This window comes from Orycteropus afer, unplaced genomic scaffold, assembly GCF_000298275.1.
Source record: "Orycteropus afer afer isolate SDZICR_OR568_19922 unplaced genomic scaffold, OryAfe1.0 scaffold00440, whole genome shotgun sequence".
Taxonomy (NCBI): domain Eukaryota; kingdom Metazoa; phylum Chordata; class Mammalia; order Tubulidentata; family Orycteropodidae; genus Orycteropus; species Orycteropus afer.
This window is the reverse complement of record NW_006922027.1, coordinates 798,584-812,050: the sequence shown is the minus strand read 5'-3', so window position 1 is coordinate 812,050 and position 13,467 is coordinate 798,584. Positions and strand designations below refer to the sequence as shown.

Here is a 13,467-nt window from a genome sequence, read left to right as displayed (position 1 = left end):
ACTCCAACACCTCAATAACAAAAAGACAAACAATCCAAAAAAAAAAAATGGGTAGAAGACATGAATAGACACTTCACCAAGGAGGATGTTCAAGCCGCCAACAAACATGAAGAAATGCTCACGATCATTTGCTATTAGAGAAATGCAAATCAAAACAACAATGAGATACCATCTTGCTCCACCAGTAGTAGAAAAGTACAACAAGACAGACAATAATAAATGCTGGTGATGTTGTGGAGAGATTCGGACTCTCATACACTGCTGGTGAGACAATAAAATAGTACAACTACTGTGGAAAGCAGTATGGTGATTCCTTCAAAGCTGGAATTAGAAATACTATTTGACCCAGCCCTTCCATTACTAGGTATGTACTCTAAAGAAGTGAGAGCCATGACAAGAACAGATATATGCACACCCATGTTCATCGCAGCACCATTTACAATAGCCAAAAGATGGTAACAACCTAGGTGTCCATCAATTGAGGAATGGATAACCAAACTATGGTACATGCACACAATGGAATACTATGCAACACTAAAGAATAATGTAGAATCTGCAAAACACCGCATAACATGGATGAACTTGGAGGACATTATGCTGAGTGAAATAAGTCAATCACAAAAGGACAAATATTGTATTAGTTCATTATTATAAAAGTTAAGGAAAGGTTTTTCTATAGAAGGAAATTTTCTTTGTTGGTTACTAGGGGTGGGAGGGGAGGGGAGGGAATGCTGTTAGATAGATAGATATAAGTATTGATTTGGGTGAAGAGAAGGGCAATGTACCAAACCTGTGTAACCAATATGACAGCATTGAGGATGAGAAAGACATAGAGAGGTACATGGGAGGTACAGACAACAAAGATGAACCTTTTTGCACATACAGTGCTGTGTTGTCAGTGAAGGCAAACATGGGTATATGGGTGGATAGATGGGTGGACAGGCTGAACTATTAGGTATATCTATGAAATGGGGAGTGTATCCAAGAACATGTATACTGTTACAGACAATGGTCCTATAAGTGTATGTGAATGATCAGAATTCCCAGGTATATAGTAGAGCTGACAAGGGGCAAGGTTGTGGTCACTGCTTCGTCACAGCCAGCTACCCAGAGGGACCAAGTAGTTGAACCTGTGGGCTTGGGACCATAGTCACAGGGGACATTAAGCTCAATTGGCATAACATACTATACAAAACATTGTTCCACCTCCTACTCTGTCGAGTAGTGACTGGAATCTTAAAAGCTAGCAAGCTGCCATCTAGATGCAACGATGGATCTCTCCTCATCCAGAGCAAAGAAGAATGAAGAAAACTGAAATTCATGGAAACAATTAGTCCTAGCGACTGATACAGCATCGGATCTGCAGCCTATATGACTATGAGACCAGACGAACTAGATGGTGCCCAGCTACCACTGTCATCCACTTGGAAGGGGATCTATGTAGGAGACCCTTGATAGAGAGGGAGAACAATGTGGAACAAAACTCAAAATCTTTTGGAGAAAAAAAAAAATGGGGGGGACCAGATTTGCTGGTCTGATAGATCCTGGTGGAACCACTGAGACTATGGCCCCTAACTGCCCTTCAGCTCTGGAATTGAACCCACACCTGTGGTTTCCAGTCAAACAAAAGACAGGCATATGAGTTAAAATTTTCCTCAGGTAGATACACTCCTTGGAGAGAACAATCATGGGAAAAAGAAGGGCTGCTTATGCACAGGGAGACAGCTCAGGGGGCAGGAGTTCATGGAGGGATGGACACTGGGAAGAAGTAACTATGGGGAGGAAGTGGGAGAGGAGCTGTTGCATTGTGGTAAACTGTGGTCAATTTCATGAGACAAAGTGTATGTGAACTGTTGTATGGAAAGCGAATTTGCTCTGTAAATCTTCACCCAAATCATAACAATAATAATAAAAAAAAAAAGTATTGCACTCAGTTTCCCATTTTCCTCTTTTCCCTTTTTGCTTAACAATACAAAACCATTATGTTTCCCAAAGAACTTTTTAGATTAGAAAACAGCAGCAATTTGGGGTTTGAGTATTATTAATTATTGTAAAAAAATAAAACCCCAAACTCATTGCAGATGAGTCTATTCTGGCTCATAGCAACCTTGTAAAAAACAGAGTAGAGCTTCCCCATAGGGTTTCCATGCTGTACATCCTAATGGAAGCAGGCTATCATATTTTTCTCCCATGGATGGAGCAACTAGTGGGTTATAACTTCTGACATTTTGGTTAGCAGCCGAGCACTTTAACCACTGTACCACCTGGGCTCTTTAACATTAATGACAGCCAATATTTATTAAATACTTTAATCCTCATGTTAGCCCTGTGAGTTAAGCACTGATGTGCACCTACATTACAGAGGAGGGAACTGAGGCATAGAGAGGTTACAGAACTCCCCAAGGTCATTCAGTAAACAAGGTGGAAAGTTGTTGCTAAGCCCCATGCCTGGCTCCAGAGCCTTCTAGTATTCACTTCCAACCCTCACACTTCTCTAGGTCCCTATTTCTGTCCCCCCATTGTCCCCTCCCTCAGCATGGAGAGCCTCACGCTGCTTGCCTCTGAGAATGTCAGCCCTCCACCCAGGCCTACTCTGTGTGTTCCCCAGTGTATGGTCTATTTACTGTGACCCTGTACTCTAGTCAGGATACTTATCCTCATGTTGTTGGCTTTGCTGAGGGTGTGTGCTAGCAGAGCCTGGCATAGTGTAGCCCCATCCTCCTAAGCTGTCACTCAAGAAGCTCACAGGGCCCGAAGGAGTAGTAAGACCACTACTGGCCTAGCTTCATTCCTTTCCTGACCAGCATGCAGCTCCACCTCCTTGCCCACGAGAAGCTCAGTGGATAGTGAGTGATGTTTCTTCCTGTGCACTCAGTGAGAGCCAGGGCCAGCCTCAATTGTGCTGAGGACATGGCAGCACATGGGCAGTAACATGGACTGGCCCCACAGGAACATGAGGCCCAAAACTTCCCTGAGTGCAGCTGCTGGGGAGAGGAGGCTCCATTTCAGATGTCAGGCCCTCCCTGTGTGGGCACAGGAGTATCTGAGTGACCACACCTGGGATCAGCAGAATTGGGGACATAAGCATCATCTCAGTAAGATCTGGACCCCTTTCTGGATGGGATGTGAATCAGAGACCCTCTCCCAACTTGCCAGGGCTGTTGAGAGCAAGACTTCATTTTCTGCCTGGTGGCCCAGTGTGAAGGGCCAGTGCCTGCCACCCAGCTTAGGTTCCACAGCACCATCTCTGTGCTATGTTCAGGCAATGCTTGGGAACCTAAAGGCAACACAGATGTGGCCAGTGCTACAGTTGCCCATGTGGATCCTTGGACTCTGGGTGAGATCCAGGCTTTGCATGGTGGCACACACTTCATAGGTGCTACCTAGTAGCCTGAGTGGGGACAGAGATGAAGGGCACCCATAGGACTGGTTGCTAAGGAGACTCACAGTACCTATGGCAAGACAGCCACTCTGCAGTGTGCTTCAGGACAGGATGTGTTGCAACAACTGCATGAAAGTGAGCTCCCCTACCCTGAACTGAGACCATGCACAGGCCCTGCAGGCCTCTATGAAGCTACAGCCAATATACATTCTCTCTTGGACTGGGAGCTTCTCTGAACCAAAGCATTCCAAACAAAGGCTTACCTGGTCTCTAGGCACATTTCTAGGGTCTTTGAGTGGTGCTAAAGGTTTGCTCTTGGCTGAAAAGTTGGTGGCTCAAACCCACCTATCAGCATTGCAGAAGAAAGGTCTAGCAATCTGTTTTTGTAAAGATTACAGCTAAGAAATCCCTCTGGAGCAATGTCTTCTGTCACATCGGGGTCACTGTGAGTAGGATTGACTTGACAACAACAGGCTTTTTCTTTTTTTACTACATCCTTGCAGTGAGAGCCTTGTGGGATTTCTCAAGACGAGGTGCAAATCAACTATCTACTGTCATCAGTATACTGTGCTTACAAGCAGCATGGACCCCCAAGTCCCTTTGGTCCAGCTCCACTGCCAGTGCGTTTGCTTTATGTCTCAGGGATATCAGTGCTAAGCTGGGACATCTCCTATTCAAAGAGCCAACTCAGGCCAGCTCCAGGCTAGCTGGAAGAAACCCTCAGGTACACCGGGCTATGTGCATGTTGACTTTCTTTAATCTTCCCAGTAGGGAAGATCCAGCTAAACTGAAGACTTTTACTCCTAGATTTATTTTTCTTAAAAATGTTTGTTTCTTTGTTTATTTTACTTTCAAGCTCACAAGTAACATGAATATGTTTTTGTTGGGAAAAAGAATACTGAGAATTTTGCAATGAAAGCTACAGTCTCAGAGAGGCCTTGTGTGTCTGTGAGCCTCCAGCCCATTCTGTCCAGGTGTGATCATGTACAAAGATGCAGCTCTGTTGGGAGGTTACTTCTTGATAGGAGCACCAACAAACTATCACTGTTACCATCATTCAGCAACGTGAGGAGTTTTCCATGAATCTGCTTGGTATCTGCAGAGGCACCCACATCTTGGGGACTCCTATGGCTTACTCATCCCTGTCTGCAAGGTTGAACATGCAGTTCTGATGTTTCCCAGAGGCCCAACAGGTGTGACAGTGAACACCTTCTTGCTCTTTTATGGAGACCCAGGAGGTGCCTGCCAAGGCAGGAATCAGAGAATTTCTGGTTTGTAGATAGTCTTGAGTGAGAGTCAACCTGTGTAAAGTATTTGAGTGTGCTCATTTCATTCAACATTACCCAAAAGTGTTATTTTGGGGTAATGGAATTTTATGTTTAGTAATATGTTCAGTGAGAACTCTGGTGGTTTAAGGCACCTAAGGCATGTGACTGCTTACCAGAAGGCTTGCGGTTCAAACCCACCAGTCACTCCTGGGAAGGAATATTGGGCAATCTACTTATGTAGACATACCACCTCAGAAACCCAAGAAGGGGTCTCTATGAGTTGAATTGACTCTATGGCAGTGAGTTTGGTTTTAGTTTTTGGAGTATGTTCAGTATGGCTTTCAGTACGGGTTATACCTGAATGTGAAAAAATGAATATCTTGACAACTGAACACATAAACAACATGATAAATGGAAAAAAAAAAAATTGAAGTTAACAAGGATTTCATTTTATATGGATCAATAATCCACATCCATGGAAACAACAGTCAATAAGTGAAACAATGTATTACGTTGGGAAAATCTGTTGCAAAAGACCTCCTTAAAGTGTTAAAAAGCAAAGATTCACCTTGATGACTAAAGTGCACCTGATCCACACTATGGTCTTTTCTATTGCCTCATATGCATGTGAATTTTTAACAGTGAAAAATGAAGACTGAGAAAGAATTGACACATTTAAATTGTGGTGGTAGTGAAGAATAGTAAATATACCATGGACTGCCAGAATAAGAAACACTTTACTCTTGGAGAAGTACATCCAGAATGTTCCTTAGAAGCGAGGATGTTGGAACTTTGTCTGGCTTACCTTTGACACATCATTAGAAAAGATCATTCACTTGAAAAGGACATGTGGGAAAGCATTGAGTCAATGAAAATGAAGGAAATCTTCAATGACATGGATTAACCTAATAGTCACAACAATAGTGTCAGACATACTAATGATCATGAGTATGGTGCAGGACTGGGTAATGTTTTCTCCTGTTATACATAAGGTCACCATTAGTGAGAACCAACTCAATGACTAACCACAATATGTTTAGTAGATTTTGCCAAACAGTGGTCCAAAAATATTTGTATCAGGTGTATACATTTTCAGATGTTGAGAGAAATGTTCAAATTCTTTCCCAAAATTGCTATTTCAAATTATATCCTACGTGTAAATGAATAATCTTGGCACCTTATTGATTTTTGACTCTCTAATGGTGAAGGTCATAGTAAATCTGTACTTCTTGGATGATGTAGCATAATTTCTCCTTGCCTTTTCAGTCCCCTCTTACATCTTTCATAAAATCATATAGCTTGTTTCCCTCAACAGTTTCTCCTTTGGTTTCAGCTTATTTTGAGGTCTATTAATGCTTTTTTCTTTCACTGTGTGGTTTCAGTGGGAGAACCAATCAACCATGAGGCCTGGGAATGGCTGCACAAAGTGGTGGGGGATGGCAGATGCACACTGGTTGACACCTGGTGGCAGACAGGTGAGAACATCTCAGGTGTTGTGATGGAATCATTGGGCACAGGCTTCCCTGGGCAGCTGATATCTTGGGTGAGGACACTGAACAGCTCAGGGGTGCAGGGTGAGATTAGAGTGAGCTTATTGTTCACAGCAGATGAATGCAGTTCAGTCCCATCAGCCCTACAACTGCACAGGTGTTGACAGTGAGGATACTCTGGGGTTGGTTCCATGATCAGACGTGGGGTGTGTAGCAAACTCTCTGAACCCAGTTTGCTTGTTCATAAAATTTGGGCGCTCCTTCACAGGCTCCTGGACAGGGTTAGGTGAGGGAATATACCTAAAGTATATATAGGGCCTTGCTTGGGCTCAGTTCAATGGTCACTTAGTTGTAGGAGACATTTCCTGAAACTGAGGGCCCTACTGTCTAAGGAACCCTGAGTCTACATTTAAATTTAAGTGGGAAAGGGAATTTTCTGGGTGATATTTTTATTTGGCTTGTTCCCTCCCCTCTTGGTCACCTGACTTTCTGGGATATTTGAGGTACATCATTGGATACAATGATATAATGAAGGTAGTTTTTACTGACTTGTTCTTAGAGCAGCAGAAAATGAGATGTGTGGATGTCTCAGCTCCCATCCCACTCAGAAATTCTCCCTGCACTGAGTCTAGAGGTGTTTCCACACAAGCAGAGCCTAGAAACAGCAGGAAAAAGGTCTTGTGCACCCCTCCTCACTGTTCGTTGTGTGTCAAGAGCACAGCCTGGAGCTTTCTCTTCCCCTGTCTTCCATATGAATGGGTAGGCTGCATCCTCTGCATCTAAGCTAGGGATTGACTGGAACGGAAGATGAGGATGAACAGTGGCACCAGTCACACGCTACTGGGCACCAGGAGCCCTGGGCATAGACACCATCCATACTAGGTCAATCTTGCTTATGCAACTCAGGGGTCAGAAGCCAGGTCTAGTTCTGCTGCAAACAAAGGTCCTTAGGCCACCAGGGCCTCTGTTTCTTTGTCCCCATCCAACATATACTCTTGGAGGGAACAGTGCAGCACACTATGCCCCTTTTTTGTGTCATCTTGACAAGGTGGTGAGACCCTAGGCTCACTACCTCTCTTCCTCTTCTCTTGCAGAGACAGGTGGCATCTGCATCTCACCACGGCCATCAGAGGAGGGCGCCGAGATCATACCCAGCATGGCTATGAGACCCTTCTTTGGCATTGTCCCAGTTATTATGGATGAGAAGGTGTGTGTGCTTGCAGGGCAGCCTCCCCAACATCCAGGTACTTTGTACTCCAACAGCCCTGTGTATCTAGGATGCTGCTCCCACATCAAGTGGGCCCAGAGCTGGTCAGGGAGGCAGGAGGTCCTGCATCAGCACCCATCGTTCACTAGAAAAACTTGCAGGGGGAAAGGGTGAGCTTGAGTCTTCTCTGATCCTTGGAGGCAATTCCTTTGGAACCAGTCATCATTTGTATGGGCAGAAGTGAGCTGACCTGACTGTCTCTCATGCCCGGACTTGCCTGTCTACAGGGGAGCATTATGGAAGGCAATGACATCTCTGGGGCGCTGTGCTTCTCACAGGCCTGGCCAGGCATGGCCAGGACTATCTACGGGAGCCACTCCAGATTCATGGGTGCCTACTTCACAGTCTACCCTGGTGAGTGGGCTGGGTGAACACTGCAAACCTCCCTGCAGACTGCTGGGCCACACTCAGAAATATTTTTAGATTAGTAATATGAGTGCAGTGTAGTTCTGCAGGTCAGGTTGAGCATTTCAGAATCATTGGTTTGAATGCCCCCCACCTACACCCTTTCCTCTGCCTCCTTGTCTCTCCTTATCTCTCATGTGAAATGACTTCATGTGAGGGAGACACACCTATGAGTTCTTGTGAAACACATTGGAGGAATCACGCTGGAAACAGTTATGGCAGGGAGTTTTTTTGGGGACATTTTTTGTTTTTTCCTGGTTTGCTTTTGTCATTGGGTTGAAATTTTATATGAGCTTTATCTCCTATGTTTTGGTGGTACCAGTAATTTTCAGTCTCAGGCTTGTAAATGAGGCTGCTTCTTCTTCTTCTTCTTCTTTCTTCCTCTTCTTCTTCCTCCTCTTCCTTCTCCTGCTCCTCCCCCCCTCCCCCCCCAAGCTTTTTGATTTATGCTCTTTATGTATCTTCTGTTCCCTAAATATTTGTAGTCACAAAACCATCAGTGTTCTGTTGTCTTTGAACTCTCTTTTACTAGAATACAGTCATACAACCACCATGTAGGGAAGTGTCTCCATTAAGATGGGGTGAGGAAGAGGTAGAGGGCAGTAGACCAGGACTGGGCAGATTGGCCAAGACATGGCCCTGGTGGTTCCTCATGGGATGATAGGGACCAGGGGCTCTGTCACTGAGTCCTCCTCTCTGGGGTGCAGGCTACTACTTCACTGGGGATGGAGCACACCGCACTAAGAGTGGCTACTACCAGATCACGGGGCGGATGGATGATGTCATCAACATCAGCGGGCACCGGGTGGGGACTGCAGAGATTGAGGATGCGATGGTGAGCAAGATAGGTATCCTCTACCTTCTGTCTCCAGGGTGCCCTTGTTGACCTTGGATTGGGTGGAATGGGGCAGGAATTGACACCTTGAGTGGTGACTTGACCTTTAGAACCCAGGATTACTGTATATCCCCTTTTTATTTTCTGTTGTACGCAGGCCAACCACCCTGCAGTGCCAGAAACTGCTGTCATTGGTTATCCCCATGACATCAAAGGTGAAGGTGAGTGTTCAAACAGGGCTTCTCCCACATCCTCTGAAAGACAGCAAACACAGAGGGTGAGGATGGTGGTGTCATGGTTAAGCTAGTTCTCATGAATGCAGATTTTGGGTGTGGGGCTGAACAACATGTGTGTGGAATTAGGGTCAATTCTGAAATCCCAATGAATCATAGAGTTGGAGCTCAGAGAGTGTCCTCACCTGTCCTTCCTGGGAGCTGTGGGACACTGTCAGAGTTTTTGTAACAAAGTGTCCCCTGCTGGAGGTTCTACAGGTCAGGGTTTGCCCTTGACCGGCTATGTGGTGAGTGAGCCTCTTTCTGGAGAAATCTGACCCTTATTACTCAATGCACACAGACATGCTGGAGGATACAGAGCAAAGTGACCAGGGTGATCTGCTCTAATAAGAATCTGCTGTGAGATAAACTCCACCTATTTCAAAATGCTTGGCCCTGGGGAGGGGCAGGAGCACTCAGTGTCAAAATTCCAAGTCTGAACTGGCCACACTGTCCTGATGTGCCCTGGACACATGCTGACCCTGGACCAGAGCAATGTCACTGTATCAGGGAAGTGCCAGCAGATGGCCTGCCTGTCAGGGAGCATCCCATATGGCAGTATATCCTGAGTGTCATCCAACTCCCTGCCCCATTTTATGCACTGTTCTGTGTGTACTCAGATGTTTTCTTTACACTTAACACTTTTCCAAATGCTTAAAAAAGCATTTTCCTTTCTATGGGAAGAATGTGCCCCTGAGGTCTGCTGTCCCTATGCTAAGAAAGGAGAAGTATGAGAGATACATGGGGAGACACAGGTCACTAGGAGTCTTCCAGTGGCCCTGGGCACTGGCCAGAGTATAGGCAAACCCCTATATCTGGGGTTGAGGGAACAAGTACATTCTCAATATTGGAACCCCATCTGCAGCTGAGACTCCTGGTTGAGGCCAGTGTGTACTGCCAGTGCCTGGGTAGTAGAAAGGCCAAGGGGCCCCTCCCAACTCTGCTGACAGGAACCATAACCCAGGCCTTTTCTGTCCTGTTCTGGAAGCTTGTCAACCTTGAAGGAACTCCAGGAAACAAATGCAAGATGAAAGGAAGCTCATTGAGCCATGAATTTCTGACCCAGTTTCTTTTCTCAGGAGTCATTCCATCTCCCAGGACACTCTGGTGGGGCTCCCATGCCAAATCTGTGCTGGAGCAGGGGTCTTTTCAGTGCTGCTGCCCATCCAGGGCTTCCTTGGGTCTGGTCCATCATGGAGTCCTGGCTGTAGAGTGGGAACTTGATGGACTCTTTGTAGCCACATGTTCTCTTTTGCACCCTGAGTGGCACTTGATGTTACCAGGCTTTCAGTGCCTACCACACTGATGAGGAACTTGTAAGTCATAGCTCTGGTTACTGACTTTCTTGATTTCTAACAATATGGACAACAGTTATCTATATCACATAGTGCAGTTCTTGGTAGGTGCTACAGTGGCCTGCTAATGCTGTGTCATTCTCTATGTCACTCCCTCTATTCTGTTTGAACTGACTAATGTCAGGCCATGGGTCTTGTGGACCCAGACCCAGACCTGCTGAGCCTCTGGTGTCTTTAGCTAGGCCATCATTTATGGGACAAGAGTCTGTTTACATGAAGTGTGGAATAAGACCCCCGTGCCACATCCTATACAAAGATTAATTCCAGGTGCAAACACTGAGAGCCACTGTGAATCCTCAATGGGATATGGCAGTACATTGGAAAACTAAACCTAGTGCTTATGTTAATCTGCATAGGCAGGCAGCCCAACAGAACCTCTGCTGTGATGGAACTACTTTGTCTGTGTGGCCACCCAGGCACTACCAGTCATATGGGAGTTGGATAGCACATGAAATGAGGTTGCCATGCTGGCCAGCATGTGCCCACGAGACTTGTATCAGCTTTCTGTGCCCCATGCACCACCTCACAGATGTCTCTAATGAGCTGGTAATATGGGAATCTCCCAGAGTGTGAACCTTTCAAGGAGATTAAGTATCTGTCTGGGGCCACATACAGCCAATCAGGAACAGCCATGCTCTGAAGGTTTCCATCACACACAGGACCACCATAGGGACCTTTTGTGGAGCCATTAGACTCACTTCTACTTTTAATGGAAATTGGAGTGCCCATCAAAGGCAACCTTTGGAATACAATTGAAGAAAGCAACTGCTGCAGTGTCACCAACACTGGATTTGGAAGTCCTTTGGACTGATAGTTTTTTGTATACAGCATTCTTCCCTGGATGGCTTGTAGCCTCAAACTCACTCACTGCTGTCAAGTCATTTCCAACTCATAGTGACCCGTCCTAAGGTTCCCCAGGTAGTAGTATCTCTACAGAAATAGAGTGTCCAATCTTCCTTCCTAGGAGTGTAGCCTAGCATACCCCAAATCATTGCTTTCCTTCCAGCTGCATTTGCCTTCATCGTCTTGAAAGACGATACAGATGACTTAGATGTGGTGGTGAAGGAGCTCAGGTCAGCAGTGGCTACCAAGATTGCCAAGTACGCAGTGCCTGATCAGATTCTGGTGAGTGACTCCCACCTCCGGAGGTGTCACTGCTCTTAAGTCTGAAACCTCCTCTCCTGTTCTTTCAGCTAACAAGTAACATGATCTCACATACGTAGTGCTATCAAAACTGTTTGGTTTCTCCTGGGTGGAAGTGAGGATGGAGCATTGCTACAGTGCGTGTGTGTGTGTGTGTGTGTGTGTGTGTGTGTGTGAGAGAGAGAGAGAGAGAGAGAAATGGAGGGAGGGAGGGAGAAAAAGAGGGAGGGAAGGAAAGGAAGAGAGAGAGAAACAGCACCAAAACACTGCACAATTCATCCCTTTAGGAAACAGTTCTAGGTTTTAGTCAGGTTTAGATGCTGTCACACAGCCAATCAGGAACAGCCATGCTGTGAAGGTCTCCATCCTACACAGTACCCGTATGCAGGCTTGTTACAGGAACAGGACTGGGTGGTGAAGAAATTAGGGATTTTAAATAGAGAAGCATATAACCAGTACTAGAGTTCTTCAGCCTCCATGTGGTCTCTGAACAATTTATTTCCCACACATTCTGGTGCCAGTAAGGAAAGTATAAGAAGACCCTGTCTGAGGGAATCTGTATTTGAGTCACTTTCTGGGAAGAAACAGGCCACTTGTTAGCCCCTTTAGCCTTTTTGTCCTCTTCTTTATCAGTACTTCCTCTAGCAATGCTTTGGTTTGCTTATGGTCTTCTGAGGCAAGAGGCCCATTTTCAGTTCAGATGTGGACAGGAGCCTCTTACCTTCACTGTTTTCATTTACTATTTGGTATTTTAAAGGTTTAAAATAGTGATCTGTTGACTAGATTCAGGAATACATGAACTACCCATAAAACCAAACCAAACTCACTGCCATTGTGTCAATTCTGACTCATAGCAACCCCCATTGGGTTTCTGAGGCAGTAAATTTTTACAGAAGCAGATTGCCCCCATCTGCCTTCCGTGAAGTGTCTGGTGGGCTTGAACCATCAACCTTCTGGTTATCAGTCAAATGCCTTAGGCACTGTGTCACCAGAGTGCCTTTGAACTACCCTTAGGTGAACCAAATTATTTATAAACACACTGTCACTATTAAAGGTCTGAAGTATACTTTTCCATGTATCGCCATTTACATTGAATGTGTCATGGTTGTTTTGAAATGTTAAAGATTAAATGTTCAAACACTAACAAGACAAAGCTTTCAAGTAGCTCTCAATTCTTAATGTAAGACAAAGCCAACTGAGTCTTAGGCCAGGAGTGGAGATGAGGTACCATCCCACTGTGCTTGACTATGCTGCTAGGGAAGCTCTCCTTTGGCACAGTAGAATAGAAGAAATAGAAGCATCAGAAATGAGGTGTAATCACCAGATGGGGAGGGCCTCAGAGACCCCTGACTTGATCACAGATCTCCTAAGAATTATTTATCTTGTCCTTGGGATTATTTCAGCATTAGATGCAAATTGTATGAGGAAAAAGGTGGAGGAGTTCATTGACCCCTACCATTCTCTGGGGAGGACACATACTCATCAACCAACCAGTATCAAGGGCTATTCTTACCACCTGCAAACCCTAATGGTGCATCTGCTCCTTGCTAGGTGGTAAAACGTCTCCCTAAAACACGGTCTGGAAAAGTCATGAGGCGGCTCCTGAAGAAGATAGTCACCAGCAGAACTCAGGATCTGGGGGACACCACCACACTGGAGGACCCCAGTGTCATCGCAGAGATACAGAGTGCCTACCAGAAGTACAAAGACAAGCGACATAACTCTTAGTCAAGAGGACACGCCTCAACCTGCGAGTCTTTGACCAAAACCAACTGCACAAATCTCTGATTTTCTGTCTCAGAATGTGGCTCTGAGGTTGGCATTTCCCTGAATATCCCAGAAGTGATCCTTTCCCAGCACATAATCCCCACTATTGCTAATGTGAAGTCAGTCCAAGTTAAAATCCCTTTCTTCTTTCTGCTGTCAAACCCAGAAGTGTAACCCATAGGAAGAATAATCACATGTGAGTGAGATTTGACCACTTATCCAGAATTCGACTTCATGGAGTGGAAGTCATTTTCATCCCCATTTCCGTGTCCTCTTGAGACTA

General features: G+C 45.4%; 1 protein-coding gene across 1 annotated transcript in view; it reads left to right on the top strand.

Annotated features, from left to right (window-relative positions):
- Positions 1 to 13,145, top strand: part of ACSS1 (acyl-CoA synthetase short chain family member 1) — a 170,901-nt gene extending 157,756 nt beyond the window's left edge. Inside the window, exons 8-14 of the mRNA XM_007954181.1 lie at positions 6,033 to 6,125; positions 7,235 to 7,347; positions 7,635 to 7,761; positions 8,520 to 8,647; positions 8,805 to 8,868; positions 11,281 to 11,399; positions 12,969 to 13,145. Coding sequence (XP_007952372.1) covers positions 6,033 to 6,125; positions 7,235 to 7,347; positions 7,635 to 7,761; positions 8,520 to 8,647; positions 8,805 to 8,868; positions 11,281 to 11,399; positions 12,969 to 13,145 — 821 coding nt within the window. The remainder of the gene's footprint in view (positions 1 to 6,032; positions 6,126 to 7,234; positions 7,348 to 7,634; positions 7,762 to 8,519; positions 8,648 to 8,804; positions 8,869 to 11,280; positions 11,400 to 12,968) is intronic.
- The last annotated feature ends 322 nt before the right edge of the window (positions 13,146 to 13,467 follow it).